The following is a 25,190-nucleotide window of genomic DNA, read 5'->3' on the forward strand; positions in this document are numbered from 1 at the left end:
ATCCCTTGGGTGGGTTCCTCTGGGAAATTCTGTTTCCAGTAGCACAGCACTGACAGAAGTTGCAAAAGAATGTAAGCAGAAATAGAAATATATCATATATACACATATACACATATATAAACACAGAGACATATATAAATATAGAGTATATAATAGTGATAAATAGGATAATAGGAATAACCAGGGAATTGCACATTTCAACTATTTTGAGTCTATTGCACCGTTGAATATGGAAAAATACTGCACAGTGAAAAGGGCACTGCAGATTAGATGTTCCCGCCCTCAACTGTCCCCCTGTTTCTCCTCCCTCTCCCCTCCAGCGAGGAGTTAAACAGTTTAATGGCGTGTGGGACAAAGGAGTTTTTAAGTCTGTTGGTCCTTGACTTTGGGAGAAGCAACCTGTCACTAAACAGACTCCTCTGGTTGTTTATGACCGTGTGCAGATGATGCCCAGCATTGTCCATAATGTCCAACAGCTTCTTTAATGTCCTCTTCTCTGTCACTGTCACCAGAGTGTCCAGCTTCATGCCAACCGCAGAGCCAACCTCCTGAGGAAATACAGTTTGCTTTGGCCTTTTTTATACAGGTGCTGCGTGTTGCATGACCAGTCCAGTTTGTTGTCCACCGATAGCCCAAGGTACTTGTATGTGCTGACCACCTCCACCTCCTCTCCCTCTATCTGAACCGGCAGTGGACATGGTCTGGACCTCCCGAAGTTCACAACCAGTTCCTTGGTGTTTGAAGTGTTGATTTCATGAAATATTCTAATTTTCTGCGATTTTGAATTTGGGGTTTTTATAAGCTGTAAGCTGTAATCATCGAAATTGTAACAAATAAAGGCGTGAAATACCTCGCTTTGCATGTAATGAGTCTATATCACATATTAGTTTCACCATTTTTCTCTTTTATACCACATATTTTAAAGGTTTTAGTGAAGTTACATTGTCATGGTGAGATAAAGTTTCAACGGGTGTAATTATATGTGTGTGTGTGTGTGTGTGTGTGTGTGTGTGTGTGTGTGTGTGTGTGTGTGTGTGTGTGTGTGTGTGTTATAAACATCAATAACAGGCCTTTTCTGAAAGTATAAAATAGGGTTTGAATTCAAGTTATAGCAGACTGTTGGCACTCTGAAATGAAATGCAGCCCCCCTTTGGCAGACAGCTTAAAACAGGAAATGTGCACGCCAAGTTCACCCAAAACATCCACAGCAACCATCACAGCAATGTCTTTAATAGTTGTAACCCCCCCCCCCCCCCCCCCCCTGTGTAATGTTATAAAATAGAGTCTGCCAAACAGAATCTTGTATAGGGCCTCAAAAAAGTTAGAAACGGCCCTGTCCCATTTCCAGTGAAGGATTTTTTGTATCCGCCATCTTATCCTGATCATGTTTTTGTATGTTAGTAAGACTGCTGTACTTCTTTCTAGGATTCCAGTGAAGTGGGTGGTTCCAGCTGGAAAGATTTGAAAATCCTCCCGAAAGAGTCGGAGATGATGTCAGAGATTTGCAGAGACAAACAACTGAGTAGAAGCAGGTAAAACAGTACTGTAATGACAACACAATAGATAACAGTATGAACTGTGTTTAAGTTTTGTGCTTAGGTTGAAAGTAACCACCTCGATCAGTAGCGGTCTGTCGTGATGGAGCGAGAGTTGAGCCGAAAGGCGACACTCTCAGTCTACATTTTAACCATGCTCGGCCCGAGGCAGGGCTGGACTGGTAATCTGGTAAACCGGGCATTTTCCTGGTGGACAGGCACACTTTCGGGTTTATGGACCGACCAGGAAGCAAAGGCAGCAGCCCGTTTCTTCATTTTCATTACTGACACTGGATTCCCCAATCAAATTTCTTACGTAAAAAAAAGTAGGAAAAAGTTTAGTTTGGAAGAAGTGGCGAAACGATGGAGAGAAAGGTTTAGTGCGTATTTGGGAATATTTCACGTCACTGCGAGCCGATTTAAGCCTAAACAGTAACACATGATACGCAGTCCTGTTCGTTTATTAATCACCAGGGGATGTCGCATAAAACGAGATTAAAGAGGCACAATCGTGTCCAATAGGGGTTAAACTTGCGGTTTCTGTCTGCACACTGCTGATTTGCACACCTGTGGTTTTTAACTTAAATTTATACTTGATATTTAATTTTAGCTTCATTCTCGTGTCTTTTCGGAAATTGCACAGCAATACGCATTTCACTGCATGTCATACTGTGTATGATTGTGTATGTGACAAATAAAATTTGTATTTGAATTTGAGCTAAAAAAAAAAAAAAAAGAGTAGCGAACATAAAGGGACGTTACCCAGATAGCAAGGAAACATTGAAACAATGTTGAGTCAATATCAGGCTGTGTCATTGATTCAACGTTGAAGTGTGACGTTGACCTAACGTCACTCTTGCACCCTTTTTTAACGTTGAAACAACGTCAGGTTTTGATGTTGAATCAATGTTGAAACCTGACATTGATTCAACGTTATATTTTCTAATACTGCTGACATTGAAACAATGTCAGATTCTGATATTGAAACACTGTTGAGCTATGGTGTTGATTTTCCACCTCTTTCGCACAGTTGCTTTTTATTAAAACAACAGTTAAATCATGACTGGAAATCTACCTTTCTTTATAGGTATTTTAACCAATACTAAACTACTGCATGTTTCCATCAATACTTCAACCACCTAAACACATAATTGTACTTATTCCTTAAATTGGACACCCTTTATAAAAAAAACCCCAAATGTCTCACAATGTATCATGTCAATATTAATATCCTAAAATAAGAAAGCATTGCATGTGATGTAACAGAGAAAAAAAATAAACAAAAAAAGGTCAATAGGCATGTTTCGTTTGCTAAATACTTTATTAAAAGACAGTTTCCTATTTACGTTTATATGATTCACAGAAGTTTGTAATTTTTTGCATGATGTGCGTCCTGCACCACCCAAACGATCTGGGGCATATCGGAGCCATTTCTGCACTGCTTGTGCAAAGACAAACTCGGACATAGAGTTTGCCCCTAACTGCTGCGTCAGGCTCCAATCAAGGCAAAGCGTCTCACCTATAGACACATTTTAAGAGATGGAATTAGCGTGTCTCATGTCTTAAATGTGTATGCAAGTGCTTGTGTGTTTAATCAACAGGCCGTTATGTATTTAAATCACATCTGACAGCTATTACACTTTATAGTTACAAAGTGTACATAACCTTTATATACTTACCATTGCCTTATTTGCCTCTTGTGATTGAAGAGCTGCCTCTGCATTGTTTAGCTCCTCAATGTTGTGCAAGGGCAAATCCAGAGGCAGTACCCCAGCATCTACCGATTCATTGCAGCCGGTATTGCGGATGGCTCTGACCTCCTCACGGAGTTCGTTAACAGCTCTCGTCAGGTCTGACAGAAAAAGATAATTTTTTTTAAGTATTTAAGAATACAGACAACTTGTCAAAAGTTTCCTTGTGTCACACACAGATATGTACAAAGACACTAGACAGTATTTTATTACCTGGTATTTTCACTCGAGGGGCCTGGGGAAACCATTTTTTTGTGGGCTGCTCATCCTCTGAGTCACTATATGTGTACAGGGGATTTGGTCTAAAGAAAAAAAGTTGAAAACGGTCATAAGTAATTACAAATGTGCTTTTGGAATATTTTTTCCTAAAGTTACAGTTTGATTTATAACAACACACACAGGAAACAGAGATGTGCAAGAAGGTACAGTATACAAGGAATTTTTGAAGTGCCCAAGTGTACAATGCTTTGCATTTATAAAAAGTTTACAAGCTTCCACTTTTTGGACTATATTATGTGGTGATATTGCAGTATGCAAGCACCACAGATATGTATAAAAGACAAGATCATAAATTCTTAGCAATCAAAGATATGTTTGTGAAATAAAAAAGATTTACTTGTGCTTTCTTTTATGACTGGTCTGAGTTTCAGCTTCGGACTGAAGGTCAGACGTATCACAGTGTTCACTTAGATATTTCTGAAGACTGCATTCTGCTTCGTGAAATGTGTCTGGAAGTACAAACACAATGTATGGCCAGACATAAATTAGGACACGAAAAACTTGTTATTGTTACATTTATACAACACCAATCCAGATGATACCCACCATGGCTTATTAGAAGTCGGACTGGTGCATAGGTGAGCCATGTTGCACCAGGATGAACTCTCCTCTTTACTGCGTCGTGGATCCTGAATGTGTCTCACGGAGGATATGGAGGCCATGACAATTTCTCCCCATTTATCCATGATCTAGGGACTATTTCTGTACCACCAGTGCTAAACTGCACAATGCACCAGTCTTTCATTTTTATCTTTTTTTAAATTTGGAGTCCTTTTTTGCCCTGTCTAGGATAAACAGGAAACAGATAATTACAATATATTTCATAGTCACTACAAAACTTGATCTATTGATTGAACTAAATAATAAATAATAGCTTAAAATGTATATAGGCAACAATTACAAGCAAACCCGTATATGTAAGCATTTAAACACTGAAGATAATAAAATTAACAGTATTTTGTCTAAGTCTGCCATTGTAGGAATTCATGGCACCGAGACAAAAACTTGGCGCACAGTGTGGCGTCAAAATAGGCGCACACCTTTGACGCTGCGTTTTCTCAGTCTTCCTCGTCCACACGTAAATGCTAAACGCAGTTTACGTGTGGACAAAAGGTGCAAACGCAAGTTAGGTGAGCGTGCAGCGTAAAGTTTGAATTGAGTGCGAATCGAAGCGGGTGCTCACCAATCATTAAAAGTAACAAAGTCATTGAACACATTTATACATTTACCTTTACGTTTATCAATCATATATCACAGATTTACAATTTTTTGTAGTACTATGCTAAAAAGAAACTACAGAGCGAAAGTCTGGGTCAAGCGCCGAGGCGACGGCAAGAACAAAGGAACCCTCGAAGCGTTAAAGCTAGCTTTGTAAGGGAATATAACGGAAAAGTATGGAACGAAAATGTTTTCTTTGTTGATAGACTTTGTTTGCAGTGCAATTTATTTGTTGCCGGATTGTAAGATGAAAGTAGACACAATTTCGGGCTCCCACATTTTATCCGAAACTTTACATTAACAAGTTTGTTTTGTTTTTTTTACTGTTATTCAAATGCAACCGTGGAAATAACGAATAGAACAAAAGTCATTCATTCTTACCTTATACTAATCGTGGTGCAGGCCAGTGCAGTGCATGAACTGATGCCTTCTCCGGTCAATTCCGCTGAGAGTAAATCTAATGTCCCGCTCTACTGTACAAGACAATGGTTACCTGGAGGGATGTACCAATGTGATAGGGGTGCTGTGGAATAGTCCAAGTGGTAGCAGCTTTAATTTCCCGCTCAACCATAAATAGATGGTTTTTCAACGTGATTGTTGTCACCTTGTCAACTATAAATAGATCAACAATCAACGATGACAGAACAACAGTGAATCAATGTTATTTCAATGTCAGTGTCAGGTTTCATCAGTATTTCAATGTTGTTTCAACATTGGTTTTGTGCTGACATTTCAATCCTGACGATTCTGATGGTTCAGATGGAAAATCAACATCTGTTCAATGTCTCCTTGCTATCTGGGTAAAGTTAAAGGATGTTAAAAATGCAGGCAACTTAAAATGCAACGTTTCTATCAACCCAACAAACATTAGCAAACACACAAACTGTGTGTGTGCTATGGTCCCAGGGTCGTTTCCACAGTGTTTGTTGTTAATAGAGTTTTGAGTCTTGTTTACTCATTATTATGTTGTGTTATGTTTACTAGTTCTGCTTGCTTGTGCTTTTAGTTTATTTGTATATATCATGTATCAGTATTTGTATTTTAGGTTGTCTTGGTTGTTAAATGGTCCTGTTCATGCCTTTGTTTTGACTGTTTCCTTAAAGTTAAGGACTCCTCGGTGGGATTTGATAAACTGGAAATTTCAAGCTTACATGTAAGTCCTCATGTTTTTAAATCAAATGTATACATGTGACATTATGTTTTGCATATTGTGAAACCTGCTGCAAAACAAACTAAGCTAGACTAACTATGTCAATTAAAGATTCCATGAAAATGATCTACAGGTAATGCAAGACAAACAGGTTAGTATGCTGCACTGTGATGGATTTAAAGTAAAAAAAAGAAAGAAAAAAAAAAACAGTCTGTGACTGGTGCACAGTGCCAGTCTAGTATAAAAAGTATACTGTCGGTGTGGAAAATGTAAATCACGCAGGATAACTAAAGAAACATTGGCTTACATCTGGTTCAATTCAGGTGTATACATTCACAGCAGGTCAGCTGATCACAGCCTGTACGTTATGAAAATCTACTGGAGCACTCAAAATAAATTATTGTAAGTTATGCTGAAGAACTATTGCTGAGAACTACTTAAAGAGATTTTAAGAAAGTTTGCCTAAGAGAGTTCAGGCTGTGTTGGAGAATAAAGATGGTCATGCAGAATATCGACTTTGTTACAATTATAAAACTCCGTTTTTGCCTTACTTATTGTAATTCCATTTTTGTTTGTATATTTCAATAAGCCACTATTTATTTCCCTTTTTCCTGGTAACATGAAATGTATGGTGGCCCAACACTTTTGCACAGTATTGTAGCTTGTATAATTTGCCAAGAAATTCACTGGCTCTGGCATGAGCTTCTCTCTATTTTTTTAAGTCACTGTAATGAAGCCTGAGATATTGATTGGGGACTTTAGGAACCCCTGATACTTTTCTTGCAGTATGATGGTAAAGACATTAAAGGTAGATATACAAGGAACCTGACAAGTGAGAGATTTGCTGCTTTCAGAGACAAATAGTGCAGACAAAATATAAATGGCAATATAATAGTCCATATGAGAATATTAATTATGCCTGTTTATTATAAATATATTTTAAAGTTGTCTAACTTCTAAAACTGTGTTGTAATTTCCATGTATTGAAGTGATTTTGATGCATTTATTTATTTGTATGTTTTTCATGGAAAAATCCTGCAGTGTCTTGCAAGATCCTCAAGAAACATGGAATACAAAACAAAGTTTATGATAACTTGTATGCTTTTTACAAGTAACATAATGAGTCACCTCTTGGTTAACAATTGCTTTACAAATAATGTATACCTTTATAAGAAATTGCAGAAGTCATTATTACGGTGCCATTCCCTTAATTCTCTTTCAGCCATCTGTAGCTCCGTGTCAGGTGCTGAATGGAAGACCAATGTTGTAAAAAGCATTGATGCTCTGGTTACATCCTATGTTGTGGTACCACAACACTCATTCTCCCATACTGGAGGAAACCTGCCCACGTCCAGACTCAGAGGAATCTGGCATGAAAAAGATAGCACAAAAAAAAACATCTATCATGAGGATCCTACACTGATTAAGGACAGCTTTAAGGACCCAACAAAGCTGGTGGTACTTCTGGGCCAGAACAACTGCACCTTAGAAATAACCGATGTTAAAGATCATGACAATGGCCCTTTCTGTTGAACTAGTGCAAACAGAAAACAATGACCCCACCAAGGACAAGTTCTCCTTTGTTGAAGACTGCAAATTTTCAAATCTACACAAGACTGATATTCTCTTCTTCCATTCAGAAAGTATATCAAAAAATAAAATAAAAAATTAACATTGGAGTCTAGATCAGCGGTCCCCAACCTCCGGGCCTCGGACCGGTACTGGTCCGTGAGTCGTTTGGTACTGGGCCGCGAGAGTTGAGGCTCAGGTGTGAAATGTATGGTTTTCAGGGTTTTTATCGGTTTTCAGCGTTATTTTGTTATTGTTTTTATCGTTAATTCAGTTTTCCTGGGTCTTTTCACGTGTGTTATGAATAAGTCTTCTTTTTTTCGGTACCGGTACTAGTTTTATTTTGTTGTATTTATCCGCGACACCTTAAAGGCCAGTCCGTGAAAATATTGTCGGGCATAAACTGGTCTGTGGCGCAAAAAAGGTTGGGGACCGCTGGTCTAGATGATGAAGGGTGCGCCCTCTAGTGTTGCTTGAAGGTTTTGTTATGTGGCTGTACTTTTTGGTATTGTCTGTCTCACCCATTTGTATAAATGACACATATACATATAAGCATGTATGATACTTTTACTGAAATAATGCCATTATTTATTTGTAAGATATACTTAGCACTTTATTGACATTATACACAGGGAAAATCACTTTTTACAATGATGGCTTGTATTTGTCAGATATAAATTTGTATGAATAATTCTAAATAAATGTCTATTGGCATTAATGCTGTTTGAATAAAGTCCACTTCGACAGCTGTGGTTTGCTTTGGTTATCATAGTAAAATGTAGTGTTTTGATTTCTTTAGTGTCAATCAAACATCCCAACATCAGAGAAGAATGGCCAAGCAGAAAATTATGAAGGAATTCTTTCTGCTTTTTGCAGGTAACATCACTGGTCAGCTATTTATTTCCAGTCTCTTTATGCTTAATGTGTATAATTAAATAATTTCCTTGTTATTTTCAAAATTCTCTTTCAGTCATCTGTAGCTCCGCGTCCAGTGATGAATGGAAGGCCACGGTTGTAAAAAGCATTGACGCTCTGGTTGGATCCTGTGTTGTGGTACCATGTTCATTCTCCCATACTGGAGGAAACCTGCCCACGTCCAGACTCAGAGCAATGTGGCACTATAAAGGCAAAACACCAGATACTAAAGGAAACAACATCTTTCATAGTGATGCTACACTGATTAAGGACAACTTTAAGGGCCGAACAAAGATGTTGGGAGAGCTGGGCCAGAACAACTGCACCTTAGAAATAACTCAAATTAGAAATCATGACAATGGCCCTTTCTGTTTCCGGGCTGAACTAGTGCGAACAGAAAACAATGACCCCACCAAGGACATGTTCTCCTTTGTTGAAGACTGCGTTGAGTTGAACATGATCAGTATGTCACCAACTTTCCATGACTTCAAACATCTATACCAGTTTTCTGTTAAATCATTTTGCCTCTTACTTTATGTCTGACTTTTTCATTTTCAGCTGAGCCTCCAAAGCCTACAGTGATTAAACCAAAGACAGCCACTCAAGGAGAGCCCTACACTGTCACCTGTTCAGTCATCCACACCTGCCCCACTCATGTTCCCAAACTCACATGGAATCTGGATAGTACAAAGGTCATTGTGCATCATAAAGATATTAAACATGGAAACTGGGAGACACAGTCCATCGTGACAGTTATTCCTGAGGAGAAGGATGACAACAGCGAGATAACCTGCACTGCTGAATTTAATGGAGGGCTGAAATCACCTGAAACTTTCACACTCCATGTAAAACGTGAGATCCTTTCAGTAGTTTACTTCCAATATATTTTTAACCCTTAACTTTGCATGATTAAGAAAATGTTAATATCACTATTAAAAGTATGTTTAAATGAATGTTGTCTGTATTCTAAAGAAGCAATAGCAAAAAAAAAACAAAAACCCAAGCAAATACCAACTCTGTCTATTTCCAGGTATTGAGAACTGTAATCACATCATCATTCCTGCTGTAGTGGGGATTGGTACAGCTCTGCTCTTTGGCATCTTCTGCATTTTCATGGCAAAAAAATACAAGTAAGTCTTTTTATAGAGAATCAAGCTTTCTGTTAACAAGGAGGAGACATTTTTCCTCTCATCAGTTCTACAGTACTCTCTTTAATATATATATATACAGAACGTAAGTAGAAAAATATTTTGGATCAGATGCAGTTGGTTTCTGAGTCTGTCATCATATATGATAACAATATAATGATTGTTTTCATTTATCACAGCATGTGGAACAGGCTTTCCAAGTTATCTCGGAGGTGAGAAAAAAAAAGTTTCTTTTCTTTTGTTTTTACAGTTTGGAGCATTAAATGCGCATGCATGTTTTGATTTTTTAAATGCAAAATATTTGGAATTGTACATCTACATACGTCTTCAAGATTACATTTCTAATTAAATCACTCTAAGTCCCTCTGATTAAAGGCTTTTAAGTTTTTGGCTCTCCACTGACTTCACCGCTAACTTTCCGTGCACAAATGCCTCAATGGTCTCACAGTCATTTCAAGCAACAGGGCAGATTTTTGTTGGTTGTTTTGATATTAAATTTAAAATTTAATATTTTCGAAAAGTCTTAGAAACTGATGTAGAGTTAGAGACACATTATGCATTATTTTTTTCTTTTTAGTTGTTTTTCACTTTTTGAAAGTTCCTTGTGTTTCATGTTTGTTTTCCCACACATCTTTGAAGGCTCCGACTGGATCAAAGGACAGAAACAAAACAGCCCTGTTCCCTTCTGTTTCTGTATTTTGTTCTTTGCTTAAAATCGCACATATATACTTCAAACATGTATTTTCTTACTTTTCAGGCAATGACATGAAATCAAGAAGGGGACCAAAGTCAAATGGTTATATTCTTCTTCCCATTTGCATATCAGCTTCAGTAAAAATAAATGAATAATAAGAAAAATGTTTAAAAAACAAAACAAAAATATAATATAAAAAGCTATAAGAAAAAAGGAAGACAGGAACAGCTTTTTCTTCAACAATTAGCTTCTACCCTTTTTCATTAACTAGTGTGATGCTTTCTCTTTGTTTTCATGCTTGAAAGGATGTGCTATCATTTTTGCTTTATGCCAGAAATTTTAAGTAATGTAAGCCCACCACTTCCTGTTTTCTAAACAGATGTATCAGTACTGTAAGACTCTTTTTATACAATAAATCTTCATTTATCCAGAGACTGAATTTATTGCTTAAACGATAAAGACCTTCAGTACAATTTACATTTAATTTACAATTACATAATATTCAACAGTGAGTAAAGTACCTTTTTCATTCAGATCAAATACAATATGAATACAGTGTGTGTTGCATGTTACTGTTAAATTGAGGAAGACCTCAAATAACAAGAAACCTGGTCTTCTCATAGGCATGTGTGTAACTCTTATTTTTTTATTTTTTTATTTTTTTTTGCCTGTCCCATTTGGTTCTTTAGCCGTCAGAATTGTTGTCTGAAGATCAACAAGGATACCCAAGGGATTTACTTTGCCAAATGGATCATCACGGCCTTGCCGTATTGGTCCATTTGATCGACCTTTGTTGTTATTATTTATTTTATTTTATTTTCAGTTGTTACAGACAGGACAGACATGACTGGGGGATAGGAAAGGGAGAAAGAAAGATGAAGGAAAAGAAAAACAGAAGGGAAGAGGGACAGTGAGAAACTTAAAAAGAGAAAGAAAAAACAATCTCCTGGATCACCTGTTGAGAGAAAAAGAAGAGAAAACAAGCAAAAAAAACCAGAACAAAGCAACATACTAAACACAACACCATCGCATTAATCTAGCTAAGTGTAAACAGCAGTAAATACTAAATATTCAATGTTGTTGTGCAGCACGCAGGACAGACAGCGCACAATATGCTTTGAAGTAGCAGCCAAGAAAGGTGTAGTTTATGTCTATGAACAGTGAACACCTGTGTGCACACCTGTGTGGATCAGCGCGCTTGTATTCAAAAGGTTTCCCCATGTAACGGTCTGCTAGAGGGTGTAGAGGGCCATAGCCCCGTCCCCCAGGGCATGAAGCAGGTATGGAGGAGATCCAGGTTCCAGACATCCAGAGGCCCCAGAGTGCGAGAGCCCAAGGAGGACCACCGGAGGGGCATCCGTGCCACCCTCCTGGGAAGAGCTGAGGAGAACCTCAGACGAGTGGTCACCCAGTAGCCACAGAGCAGAAGCCAGAGGGGGCTGCACTGGCGTGCCAGAGTGAACCGAGCCGCAGGCCCAGAGGCCCAAGGGCCCTCTACGCCCTGGAAGAGGCCCTCTCAGTGGCTACTTGGCTGAAGTAGCCACCGGGAGTGAGCTGGTACATACCTGAGCACCCAGCCCTGGACACCAAGAACCACCAACGCACCGACCCCCGAGGGCATCAGTCACCGGCAGGGAGTGTGGTGAGGGGAGATAGGCCTCCATACTTTGGAGGGCCTGGGAGTTCCCAGAAAGGTGGAATCTAAGACCCGACCTGACATATAGACACAGACAAACAGGCGCACACAGACACAAACATGCATTCCCACCCTCATGCACACATATACAAATACTCAGCACTCACCCAACGTAACTCTTAACTATGATTTAAAGAAAGTTTCCATTTATTTTAAAATTTCATCTTCACATGTCACAAAGGTTCATTTATCATTGGTTAATGCATTAAAGATATTTAAAACACAATATAACCATGAAATGTTTGAATGACTTGTTTGTTATGTATCTCTCTTATATTTTGTGATTTGTAAATGGCAATTGGACTGGCTCTTCTATAGAAGAGAGGGAAGGGTTACTGAAAACAAGCCCTGTGATGCCACTACAGCACAAGACGGAGACAATTGTTTGTCTCGCTATAAGTCTGTGTGTGTCAACTTGTGCAGAGGAAGTGAGATTACTATAAAAATCTTATGTATTTAGAGATTATCTGTAGTCTTAACAGAGTCGTGAGTAATGGAAAACTATACTTGAAACTCAAAGACTCTTATTCACACTCTAACTGCAATTTTTGATTCTCTGACTTTATTAAATCCTCTAGGTAGAGGGTGACTTAATTTCCTGATTTATTCTGTAATCTTTGGTCTTTCTGTACTTCCGTCCATTCATTTGCTCCCATTGTCCTTTCTAATTGATTTTAACTCATTGTTTATACTCGGCTGCTGCCTTTGACTCAGTATTTTGAATTTGTTATGTACTTATCATAAATAGTCTTTAAATTCAGAAATTATTTATGTTCTTGTTCCTGAGTATATTATGGTTAAGTACCCCTGAGTTTGTTAGTTATAGCTCTTGATTTCTTTTTACATGTTAGTTCTTCTTTTTGTCTCCAGTCTGTCGTCTCCATGTCCTGTCGTCAGTAGAATTATACTGTGTAGCATCTGATTGATGTGTGAGGAATACTTATGCAATACGATAACAAACATCTCATTTAAAAAATTAAACTACAAATAGCAGGACACTGAATTGACTGAATAGCTGGATGAACATGAAAAATGTTTATTTGAATTTTAGATTCACATATCCAGCTCTTTTTCTTCTTAAAGTGTACCTCGCTGATGCATCACCACAGATCATCTTTAAGAGTTGTAACCTCCCTGTATAACAGGGCCGTGCAGAGAGGTTTACAGGGGCGGGTGCTCAAAGTTAAAAAGGGGCACATTGAACCAGGCTGAATAACAACAACACACATTCATCAAGAATCTAATATGGGAAGGGCAGGGCTGTGTTGATCTGAGACTGTAGACATTAAAAAGTCCATAGGAGAGATGGTAGCTGATTAAACAAGTGTCATGAGATAATAACAAAATGCAAAGATTGGTGACAGCGCTTGGAACCATAAGGCAACAAAAAACTGTGAGAAATAAATCAGGCTCTGCCTGTGAATCACTCTTTGCTTCTCTTCTTCCTTCCATCCCATCATTTCATATATCACTCTCCACTTGCTGTCTATCTGAGAACAAGGCACAACTTGCTATTGCAATAAACTATAATTTAATTATCCACACCTAACAACTCTTGCACTTAATCTAAAATAAAATGATGACAGAAAAATGTTATAGCACTGCCTTTAGTAGCCTCACACAGCTCCTACTGTTTCCTCCTCATGTCCTTACCAGGCATGTCTGGACAATGTTATATCATGACTAATATTTTTTTTAAAAATCCATCTAAATAAAACACACACATGCACGCACACACAATGACATTTTAGACCTTCTTCAGAATACTGTATATACTATGGGCATCACTGTGCTGATCCAGAATCCTTACATTATTATTTATTACTAGAGCTACAATAATAAAGCAATGAGGAGGGGGAAGTAATAAATATGAAATAATGTCATTATGATGATTCCATTTGTTTCACTATCCACTCTGTGCAGGGGCAAAGCTTATTACATTTTTAAACTGTAGAGATACAATCATTTTACTGCTGTAAAATCCAAATTCTGTCTTATTTAAAATATAAATCTAATATAATCTGCTTCTTAATGTATGTTCTTTAAAATACAGCTTGTGTTTTTAATATATTATAATTATAATAATGCATAATTATGTGGACATGCATATTAGATCGTTTTTTAGTGAAATATAATCCCTCCAGAAAGGCAGGAAAAGCCCAGAAACTTACTTTAAAACTAAATATGTTTCTAAATACTTTAAAACTAAATATGTTCCCTAAAACGGTGACAGAGCTACAGACCCATGACAGCCTTACACAGGTAGCCAGCAGCTATGACCAGCACTACTTGTGCAGTTAATAAAAGGACAGGTAATGTTTGTCGCGCTGTTGCACACACAGCACGCTCGTTTGTTTCAGTTCGTCAGTTGCAACAAGACAGCTTACCAACGTGTACGTAATAAGCTAATACTCCTGTGTGCTACACACTACAGTGTACGCTGTACACCTACTTACTGGTTATGTCGCATCAGTCTGTGTCTCTGAGTTAACTTGTGTTTCTCCTACAGCTCCGGACCGCTAAAAATGCGCGTGCTCTTTGTGAGCTCGTTCTCGGCTCGTAACCAGCGCGTTCTGCCGTCAAGGGCGATCATTGGTTAAATGTGATCACGTGACTGATGCAAGCCAGATCCTTTTATTTAGCAAAACTGTGATTAATAGTTAAATATTATTGTTGAGGGGCACATGTGAGGGCACATATTTACGACCCTCAAAAACACGGTCACGGGATTGTTTACAGCCTGAAGCAGCCAAGAGGAAGTGACGTAGCGTGAAGAGGACGGGCATGCGCGGTGAGAGAGAAGACGAGCGGAGCAAAACAAAACACACGTGTCTGGACGAGAGAAGACGCTAGGAAAGACCCGAACAAAGTGTAAACGAGAGGTTAGCGAGACAGTGTGCGGTACCGCAGCGAGTCTAGGCTGGGTTCCCGTCCATGTATGAACTCTGACTCCGGCTACGGCGGCCTTACGGGTGCAGCGCCGGGGCGAAGTGTCGGCGGAGATAGCGCTAGCAGAGGGGCTAATCGAGAGCTAAGGGCTAGCGGCCGCTCCCCTCCAATCTGCCTCAGTTTTCCCGGCGTTGCCGGTAGAGTTTGACGGTGAAGAGCGTTTAGAAAGCGAGACAGCACGGCTGGCTGTCTGGCGAAGGACCAGCGAGTTTCCGAGAGAGGAATTGGGCGGCTTCGCTTCGCCCGGCCTGGGGACTGCCGTAGCTCCGATAGCCCGCGGGACCGCCATTTTGGGCCTCAACGTCGGCGGTGTTTGGAGTACCCTGCCACCCAGACGACGCTCCGGATGTTCACCCTGCTTTAGCGGGCTGTATGTAAAAGCTTCGCCTACCCGTGAGTTCATCACACCCCATTTCAGGAGGGGCAAAGGTACTGTTTCTGTGTTTTTTCTTTGTTTTGTGTGGACCGGAGAATGGACATTCTATTCCGGCTGTGGAAGTTCTGGACAGCCTAACAGACTGTAACTCCGGTTAACGACACCTACCCCTAGAACTATCTGTCCGTCCCACCCCAGAGACAATTTACTGGATTAAACTGTAAAGACTGAAATGTTCTTTTGGTGTGTCGGACATTGTAAATGATGTGTTGAGACTGTGTCAGCCATTTTAGACAGGATAATTGCTGTGTTAACTTTTACTGTTCTTCTGTATTGTGAGTGCTTTCTCTGTGACTAAGGTGGGTTGTGCGGAGTCGAGGACTCCTAACACTGGGTCCCACCAGTCTGTTTTGATTTATTTTACCTCATTTTATTTCTTTCATTTCTTTGGTCCTGGGGAGGCTCCTTGCTGTTTTCCCCTTTGCTCTCCAGGGCCCTGTGGACATTGTTAACCAAGTTTGGGTTTTTTTGAGGGCTCTCCAGATAAATAAAAGGAGCCACATGGTTTAAAAAGTCGTTGTTGAATGCTTTTGTCCGACCCAGGTTGCCTTGGAGTAGGGGCGCCCGAGTTATTTGGTTAGGCACAGGACGACGGAGTTAAGTGGGACCGTGCTAGTATTCCATGTGCAGGCGCTACTATCATTGCAGGTCCGGGCCTGGAGTCCTCCTTTTGTGCCTACTGTTGCCAGGTAACTAACCCCATTCTTACTGAAGTAAGTGTCCGGGTCAGTCGTGCTAGAGGGGGGGTTACGGACTTAGATCCCACCACCCGCTAGTCGTTCAAGGCAGCCTGTGCGCCCCTCTACCCCTACATAGCCGGGCTAGTAGCCCCTCACAATTGGCGTCACGAACAGGATTCACCCATTGGCTCGGGGTCGTTATAGAGGAGGAATAGAGTTAAGGCAAACATGTCTGAACTAGAAGATTTGAAAAGGAGCTTTGATGAACTACAGGGGAGGCTTGCGGAGCAGGCAGGTGCCTTACAGCAGGCACGAGAAGAACAGAGAGAAGCTCTTTCTCTCGCAAGGGCAGTGATTGATCAACAGGCCCAAGCTTTAAAAGCCCCGGCGGCGATCTATGTCCACCGAGACCGCAAACTGGCAGATTTTAGTGGTTGCCCTGGAAAGAGTGGAGATGATTGTGTGGAAGAGTGGATCGCGGCAATGCGGTCTGCGTTCCAAGTCATGAAGGTGCCAGAGGCGGACCGTGTAGAGCTGGTCAAACAACACATAAAAGATGAGGCCAGGGCAACTGTTAAGTTCATGTTGGACGGGGCAGGAGAGTCCGTCGAGGGCATATTTGAGGTTCTCCTTCAAACCTATGGAGACAAGGTCCCCATAGGTACCAGGTTGAAGGAGTTCTATGAGAGAAGGCAGATGTCCAGCGAGACGGTCAGAACTTATGCCTATGACCTACAGGAGAAGCTGGCTTTGATTAAGAGGCGAGAACCCAACCGCGTTCCCGACTCAGAGACAGTGTTGAAGGAACAGCTAGTGCTGGGCTTGCGGGATGACCTTTTGAGGCGAGAGATGAAAAGGAGGGTCAAGGAGGAGAAAGGCCTAACCTTCATCGGGCTGCTGCAAGCCGCAGTTGACTGGTCCGAGGAAGAAGAAGCCCAGTCCTCTCTCGCCTCCCAAAGTAGGCTCAGAACTAGAGGTGCGGTGAACGCTGCAGTACCGGCCGAAGATAAACCATCCCCCCTCACCCTGGAGATGCTCCACGAGGAGGTTAGGAAACTAGCTGCTCGTCAAGAAGAGCTGTACTTAGCACTACAGAGCAGGGAAAGAGGGAGCAGCCAGCAGAGTGCACAGCGCAGGCGAACACCCCTGAGGGACGGCGAAGGGCGATATATTTGCTACAGCTGTGGGGAGCCTGGCCACACTAGCCGGCATTGTACCAAAAAGCTAGACGCAGGGGCTCTGGCCCCTATTCCCATAGACCCGGCGCAGGTGGCATTTTCTGGCAATCCAAACGCCAAGGGTGGGGCCAAGAAACACCCCACCACACCGGCCATAGGGCGCCAAGCAGCCGAGTGTCTTCTGACAGAGGTGGAGGAGAGCCTCCAAAGGAGTGCTCTTGGGAGGTGTCGCACAGTCCACCTTAAGATAGGGGGGGTGGACACCACCTGCCTCTGGGACACGGGGTCAAATGTGACGGCTATTACGGAGTCCCATTTCCGTAGGTGTTTTGGGCCACAGGAGTTGAAGTCAGCAGACTGGATTGAGCTCACAGCCGCAAACGGGCTCGATATTCCTGTCTTGGGCTGCTTGGAGGCCGAGGTTGAATGCGCCGGGAGAGTGGTTGGTAAGAAGTGTATTTTTGTACTCACCGACACTCACCCTCAGGTAGACAAAGCTAATGGGCTCCCAGGGATCGTGGGGATGAATGTTATAGAAGACCTCGAAGCGCTCTTTATCGCAGATGGGGGTCGCGTCCACATGGATCCCCACGCTCCAGGCGAGACAGAGGCCACCATCCGTCGGTTGATAGCCCGAGCGAGGAAGGAGTTCCCGCGCACGGGTCCGGGGGGCAAAATCGGGTTCGTCAAGGTGGCCGGCAGGGAACCCGTTATCATCCCCCCGAGGAGCGAGAAAGTGGTAGAGGGCCGTTGCGGGGTCTCACCTAGGGTTGAGTGCCAAGTGCTGGCAGAGGCGGCAAAAGAGATAGAGCTGCCGCGGGGACTGTTAGTTGCCAACACTATTGCGACAACCAGTGGTGGAAGAATCCCTCTCAGAGTGATGAACACAAGCGAGAGGGCTGTCAAGCTGATGCCAAGAGCCAGGCTTGCCGTTGTAAGCAAACCACGAGCTGTGCTCCCCAAAGAGGTTGTACGGGTAGAGGAGAGAGAGGGGGCACTCGTGGTTAAGCCGCTGGGTCAGGGTGAGAGTATAGCGACAGGGGGTGAGGTTGGGCAGTTGCCGGTCCCTGTACAGGCTAACACCCGGGACCTCACGGAGCTACAGCGTCAAAAGCTTTGTCGGCTGTTAGCCCAACACCAAGACGTATTCTCGGCAAGCGAAGTCGATTACGGCTACACCACCACGGTGACACACAGTATCCCCACCGAGGCACCCCCAATCAAACAGAGGCACCGAAGGGTCCCACCCCATGTCTTTCAAGAGTTTAAGAGGCATGTTCAGGAGCTCGTTAGCCAGGGGATCCTTAAAGAGAGCTCCAGTCCATGGGCCTCACCTGCGGTGGTGGTTATTAAGAAAGATGGAAGTGTTCGATTCTGCTGCGATTACAGGCGGCTGAACGAAGTGACGTGCAAAGACGCCTACCCACTTCCCCGCATCGAAGAGTCGTTGGATGCGCTGGGCAATGCGCTGTTATTCTCGACCCTGGACCTGACCGCAGGCTACTTCCAAGTGGCCATGAGCGAAAGGGACAGGGGAAAACGGCGGTTACAACACCATTTGGCTTGTTTGAATGGACTCGGATGCCATTTGGCTTGTGCAACGCCCCAGCCACTTTTCAGCGGCTGATGGGTATGGTACTGGGGGACCTCAGTTTTGATATACTCCTTGTCTACCTGGATGACATTATAGTCTTCTCCCGGGACTTTGACAGTCACTGCGAGAGGCTTGAGACAGTGTTCGAACGTTTGAAGCAGCACGGGTTGAAGTTGAAGCCGACCAAATGCTTCCTTCTGCGGCCGGAGGTTAAATTCCTTGGCCACGTGATTTCTGCTAAAGGCGTCCAGGTAGATCAAGAAAAGGTCAAGGCCCTGGAGGCATGGCCGGCTCCAAAGAGCGTGCGAGAGGTGAGGCAGGTGCTTGGATTCATGAGCTACTACAGGCGGTTTGTGCCAAGGTTCGCACAGTTGGCCAAGCCTCTGCATGCCCTGGTTGGGAAAGGGTTGAAAAACACGTCGAGGGGCACCCAGATGTTTGTTTGGACCAGTGAGTGCCAGGAGGCACTGGACGAGCTGAAACGGTGCCTGGTGTCCCCTCCAATCCTGGCCTATCCCAACTTTGGCCTACCCTTTATATTGACCACAGATGGGAGTCTGCACGGACTCGGGGCTGTGCTCAGTCAAAAACAGGAGGGCGTAGAGCGTGTGGTAGCCTACGCGAGTCGGGGGCTGAGAGGCTCCGAGAAGAATGACAAGAATTACAGCGCATTTAAACTGGAACTTCTGGCGCTTAAATGGGCTGTTACCGAGAAATTCAGGGACTACCTGATGTACGCCAGATTCACGGTAGTCACGGACCATAACCCGCTGCGCTACCTGGCAACGGCTAACCTGGGGGCTGTCGAACAGCGGTGGGTAGCACAACTCGCTGAGTATGACTTTGAGGTGTGTTACAAGCCCGGGCGGCAAAACACGAATGCAGACGTCCTCTCCAGAATCCCTGACCAAGAGGAACCTGAGCAGGAGGACACGGGAAAGGACTTTATCAAGGTGGGCCCGGAAGAAGTGCGTGCGTGTCTGTGGCCTGCTAGGTTGGAGGAGGATGGTAGGGCTGATCTGAAAGCCAGAGTGCAAGCGACTGCTGGGAAAGCTCTCGGTGGGCACAGCTGGGAGGAGGTCGAAGTGGCTCAGAAAAACGACCCGGTCGTCGGGCCCGTGTATCGGGTGGTTGAGAGGGGCACGGAGATGAGCCATGCCGATCTCCACGCGTTAACACCGGACGCGAGGCGGCTTCACCAACAGCTTGACCGCCTTAGGCTTTATAAGGGTGTACTGTATAGGCATGTCAGTGACCCTCGTGATGGGGAGGAGATCAGGCAGCTCATTGTCCCAGGGGCCTTACAACGTAAGGTATATGAGAACCAGCATGAGCATGGGGGGCATTTCAGTGCAAAGAGCACCCTCGCGGTGATGAGAAGGAGCTATTACTGGCCTACCATGAGTAGAGATGTTCAAGATTGGGTTCAGCAATGCAGGCGGTGTGCATTGGCAAAGGATGTCTTTCCCAACCACAGGGCCCCCATGACCTGCAGCAATGTCACCGCACCCCTGGAGGTCCTTGCTATGGACTATACGGTGCTAGAAAAGTCTTGTGGGGGATACGAAAATGTCCTTGTCCTTACAGACATGTTCACCAGGTTCACAGTTGCCGTCCCCACCAGAAACCAAACTGCTGAGACGACAGCAAATGCTTTGCTGAAACATTGGTTTACCTATTACGGGTGCCCGGCCCGGTTGCACTCCGATCAGGGGAGGAGCTTCGAGGCTAGTGTTATAAAAGAGCTGTGCAGGGCCTATGGGATTGCCAAGAGTCGCACCAGCCCTTACCATCCGCAGGGGAACGCGCAGTGTGAGAGGTTTAATAGGACCATGCACGACATGCTCAGGACACTGCCACCAGAGAAGAAACGGGATTGGAAAACGTACTTGCCAGAGTTGGTTATGGCTTATAACTCTCGTGAGCACTCCTCCACAGGTTATGCGCCCTTCTACCTCCTGTTCGGGAGGGACGCCAGAATGCCCTTGGACCTCCTGGGAGGGAAAGACATGAGGGAACCAGAGGCGGACAATCTGGACGACTGGGTCCGGGACCACCATGAGAGGCTTAGGACCGCCGTGGAGGTAGCAAGCTCGGCTACCCAGGAGGCCTCTAGGAAGAGGAAGAGGATCTACGACCGGAAGTCCCGCGGCGCCCTGCTTCAGTCTGGTGATCGGGTGCTGTTGCGCAATCACAAACCCAGAGGCAGGAATAAGATCCAGGACAAATGGGAACCCAACCCTTATTTGGTGGTGAAACAAAACCACCCCGACATTCCTGTGTTCACGGTCAAGCCAGAGAAAGGTGGCTCAACGAGGGTCGTGCATAGGGATCAGCTCAAATTGTGCACCTTTCAAGCGCCGACATGGCGGCCGAAGCAGGCCAATAGGCTGCCAGCCGAAGTGGAGTCCGATACCGACTTCATGGAGGTTGTTTGTGTTCCACCACTCCCATGTGAGTCGAACCCGAGCGCTCTCGTTGCCCCAGGGGCGGACGAGGTTGGCGACTGTGTCGCCCAGGGGTTGGAGCCGGATTTAGCGGGGGAGGTACAACCAGTTGTGGCCCTAAGTGAGCCAGAGGAGAGCGATGAGGCCTCAGAGGCGAGCGATGAGGTGCACGAGGGGCGAGGGGAGGTTTTGCAGTTTGAACGCCCTTTGAGGCGAACCCGAGGGGTACCTCCTGCGAGGTATAGAGATTATGTTACGAAATGAAGCCATGGATTACTGTTATGCTCATTTGCAATGTAATGTGAGTCATATGTGAATGGTATAGAGTGTTACTGAACATGTGAGTTAATATGTGTTATTCTGTGTTTGTTACAGGGATGAACTGCTTGAGTCGTCGCTGGTGTGGCAGGGTTTAGCTGGGGGGAAATGTGAGGGCACATATTTACGACCCTCAAAAACACGGTCACGGGATTGTTTACAGCCTGAAGCAGCCAAGAGGAAGTGACGTAGCGTGAAGAGGACGGGCATGCGCGGTGAGAGAGAAGACGAGCGGAGCAAAACAAAACACACGTGTCTGGACGAGAGAAGACGCTAGGAAAGACCCGAACAAAGTGTAAACGAGAGGTTAGCGAGACAGTGTGCGGTACCGCAGCGAGTCTAGGCTGGGTTCCCGTCCATGTATGAACTCTGACTCCGGCTACGGCGGCCTTACGGGTGCAGCGCCGGGGCGAAGTGTCGGCGGAGATAGCGCTAGCAGAGGGGCTAATCGAGAGCTAAGGGCTAGCGGCCGCTCCCCTCCAATCTGCCTCAGTTTCCCGGCGTTGCCGGTAGAGTTTGACGGTGAAGAGCGTTTAGAAAGCGAGACAGCACGGCTGGCTGTCTGGCGAAGGACCAGCGAGTTTCCGAGAGAGGAATTGGGCGGCTTCGCTTCGCCCGGCCTGGGGACTGCCGTAGCTCCGATAGCCCGCGGGACCGCCATTTTGGGCCTCAACGTCGGCGGTGTTTGGAGTACCCTGCCACCCAGACGACGCTCCGGATGTTCACCCTGCTTTAGCGGGCTGTATGTAAAAGCTTCGCCTACCCGTGAGTTCATCACACCCCATTTCAGGAGGGGCAAAGGTACTGTTTCTGTGTTTTTTCTTTGTTTTGTGTGGACCGGAGAATGGACATTCTATTCCGGCTGTGGAAGTTCTGGACAGCCTAACAGACTGTAACTCCGGTTAACGACACCTACCCCTAGAACTATCTGTCCGTCCCACCCCAGAGACAATTTACTGGATTAAACTGTAAAGACTGAAATGTTCTTTTGGTGTGTCGGACATTGTAAATGATGTGTTGAGACTGTGTCAGCCATTTTAGACAGGATAATTGCTGTGTTAACTTTTACTGTTCTTCTGTATTGTGAGTGCTTTCTCTGTGACTAAGGTGGGTTGTGCGGAGTCGAGGACTCCTAACACTGGGTCCCACCAGTCTGTTTTGATTTATTTTACCTCATTTTATTTCTTTCATTTCTTTGGTCCTGGGGAGGCTCCTTGCTGTTTTCCCCTTTGCTCTCCAGGGCCCTGTGGACATTGTTAACCAAGTTTGGGTTTTTTTTGAGGGCTCTCCAGATAAATAAAAGGAGCCACATGGTTTAAAAAGTCGTTGTTGAATGCTTTTGTCCGACCCAGGTTGCCTTGGAGTAGGGGCGCCCGAGTTATTTGGTTAGGCACAGGACGACGGAGTTAAGTGGGACCGTGCTAGTATTCCATGTGCAGGCGCTACTATCATTGCAGGTCCGGGCCTGGAGTCCTCCTTTTGTGCCTACTGTTGCCAGGTAACTAACCCCATTCTTACTGAAGTAAGTGTCCGGGTCAGTCGTGCTAGAGGGGGGGTTACGGACTTAGATCCCACCACCCGCTAGTCGTTCAAGGCAGCCTGTGCGCCCCTCTACCCCTACATAGCCGGGCTAGTAGCCCCTCACACACAGACAAGACTCCGCACGCACGCACACACACATAAAAAAAAAAAAATTTTTTTTTAAAAAGTTGCCTCAACAAAAGGGCACTTTGGGCACCCATCAGGAAAGGGGCGGGTGCTCAAGCCCCTCTAGCCCCCCCCCCCCTCTGCACGTGCCTGCTGTATAATGTTATAAAATAGGGGCGGCCAAACAAAATCTTGCACAGGGCCTCAAAAAAGTTAGAAACGGCCCTGTCCCATTTCCAGTGAAGGATTTTTTTTCATCCGCCATCTTATCCTGATCATGTTTTTGTATGTTAGTAAGACAGCTGTGCTTCTTTCTAGTATTCCAGTGAAGTGGGTGGTTCCAGCTGGAAGGATTGAAAATCCTCCTGAAAGAGTCGGAGATGAACAAATCAAATTTCTCACACAGCTTGTAGATAAAAAGTTTCATTTGGAATGTTGAGACAACGCCGGTCTCTGCGATTCTTTTGGTCCTGGTAGAGATGTTTCCATGTTTTACACAATCCTTTTATTACCCATTATTCTTACAGATGCATCTGGAGATCAGCACACTGCATTCCTATGCAGTCCTATGCTAAAGGCTGATCTCAAGAACTCCACACAACAGTTACAGTTATAACCTCTGGTCTCCTCCCCCCTACAGTAAACACCCCCACAATGGAAATACACTAGTACAGTGGCCAAGGGTGCTGACACCCTGACCCCCATCTCCTTTTAAGGTAGTGCCCGTTTGCCCTTTGTCTGCTCCTCACCCTCAGTAACTCTTGCTACTGTCCTGGGGGTGGGGGTTGATTGTCCTTCTGCCCTGTACCTCAGTTCTTTGTTCCCATCCCAGGCCTTTTTTGCTATTTTGTATTCTTACACTCATTAACCGCAATATTATAATGTTGCAAGCAATTACAAACTATATTCTCTTTACCTTTGATGTACATTAAGAATCTATTCTCAACAGGAAGAAGGTGGAGAGAAAGGTTTAGGGAATTATTCACGTGCCTGTGAGCCGATTTAAGCCTAAACAATAACACATGATATGCAGTCCTGTTCGTTTATTAATTACCAGAGATGTCGCATAAAAAGAGATCAAAAAGGCAAAACCGTGCACCATAGTCAGGGGTTAAAGTCGGTTTTTGTTTGTTTGTTTGTTTTCAGTATCGTTGAAGTTATTTCTTCTCGGGACTTGCACAGCAATAAGCATTTCACTGCATGTCGGACTGTGTGTATTATTGTGAATGTCACAAATAAAATTTGAATTTGAGCTAAAAAAGAGTAGCAAGCATAAAGGGACGTTAAAGTTAAAGGATGTTTAAGTTGCAGGTAATTTCAAATGCAACAAACATCCGAAAGCACACAAACTATGTGTGCGCTATGGTCCCTGGTTTGTTTACACAGTGTTTTTTGTTAATAGTTTTGAGTCTTGTTTATTCATTATTATGTTGTTTGTGTTATATTTCCTACTTCAGTTTGCTTGTGCTTTTAGTTTATCAGTATTTCTATTTTAGGTTGTCTTGGTTGTTAATTGGTCCCGTTCATTTTTTTTTGTTTTGTCTCTGGCTACGTTCACACTGCCGGCGAAAGCACATCAAATATGACTTTTTTGACCCTATGCAACCGATATCCGACCATGGTATGACAGTGTGAACAGCACAAATCCGATATTTTCAAATCCGACCCAGTACCTTCGTATGTGGTACTGAATCCGATGCATATCTGATGTTTTAGAAAGCGACTGCTGTTTGAATGGTCATGTCGCATTAAATCCGTCTTTTACGTCACTGACACAAGACAGACACCAATTATCAGCGCCGGCTGAAGACACCGTGAACGCTTCCTGGCCATCCATTGTGGATGTTAGTGAAACTTTTGGGAAGACAGTATTGGAGAAACGTGAACATTTTATTTGTAGGCCCTACTGTATAATCTGCAGATTCTGACAGAAATCTATCCTTTGAAGCACCGCTCCTCTCTAAAACAGCAATAAGGATCATTATT

The 25,190-nt window shown here is 43.9% G+C and overlaps 2 protein-coding genes and 1 long non-coding RNA gene across 8 annotated transcripts in view; 2 read left to right on the forward strand and 1 right to left on the reverse strand.

Annotated features, from left to right (window-relative positions):
• LOC120732099 (myelin-associated glycoprotein-like) overlaps positions 1-25,190 on the forward strand; it is a 46,372-nt gene that overhangs the window by 8,522 nt on the left and 12,660 nt on the right. The gene's annotated exons all lie outside the window — the stretch shown is intronic.
• The window catches only part of LOC120732097 (myelin-associated glycoprotein-like), a 40,673-nt gene continuing 16,839 nt past the window's right edge, over positions 1,357-25,190 (forward strand). The window contains exons 1-7 of one of the 3 annotated variants that reach the window (XM_040029443.1): positions 1,359-1,532; positions 8,302-8,378; positions 8,473-8,880; positions 8,976-9,269; positions 9,448-9,547; positions 9,745-9,777; positions 10,323-10,691. In XM_040029443.1, coding sequence (XP_039885377.1) covers positions 1,489-1,532; positions 8,302-8,378; positions 8,473-8,880; positions 8,976-9,269; positions 9,448-9,547; positions 9,745-9,777; positions 10,323-10,329 — 963 coding nt within the window. In that variant the 5' untranslated portion in view covers positions 1,359-1,488 and the 3' untranslated portion in view covers positions 10,330-10,691. Of the gene's footprint in view, positions 1,533-8,301; positions 8,379-8,472; positions 8,881-8,975; positions 9,270-9,447; positions 9,548-9,744; positions 9,778-10,322; positions 10,692-25,190 lie in introns of those variants that run through there. The other 2 variants (XM_040029442.1, XM_040029441.1) reach the window with 2 other exon arrangements.
• Positions 2,838-5,578, reverse strand: LOC120732101. Of its 3 annotated transcripts, none has more exons than XR_005695524.1 (5): positions 5,165-5,577; positions 3,903-4,350; positions 3,500-3,588; positions 3,215-3,387; positions 2,838-3,054 (listed from the first exon to the last, which is right to left on the reverse strand). It is a non-coding gene; the product is annotated as an uncharacterized LOC120732101 (long non-coding RNA). The 3 variants fall into 3 exon arrangements; XR_005695525.1 differs by having other exon boundaries at positions 2,838-3,387; positions 3,903-4,014; positions 4,112-4,350; positions 5,165-5,575; XR_005695523.1 differs by having other exon boundaries at positions 2,838-3,387; positions 5,165-5,578.

This window comes from Simochromis diagramma, unplaced genomic scaffold, assembly GCF_900408965.1.
Source record: "Simochromis diagramma unplaced genomic scaffold, fSimDia1.1 OVJJ01000361.1, whole genome shotgun sequence".
NCBI lineage: Eukaryota > Metazoa > Chordata > Actinopteri > Cichliformes > Cichlidae > Simochromis > Simochromis diagramma.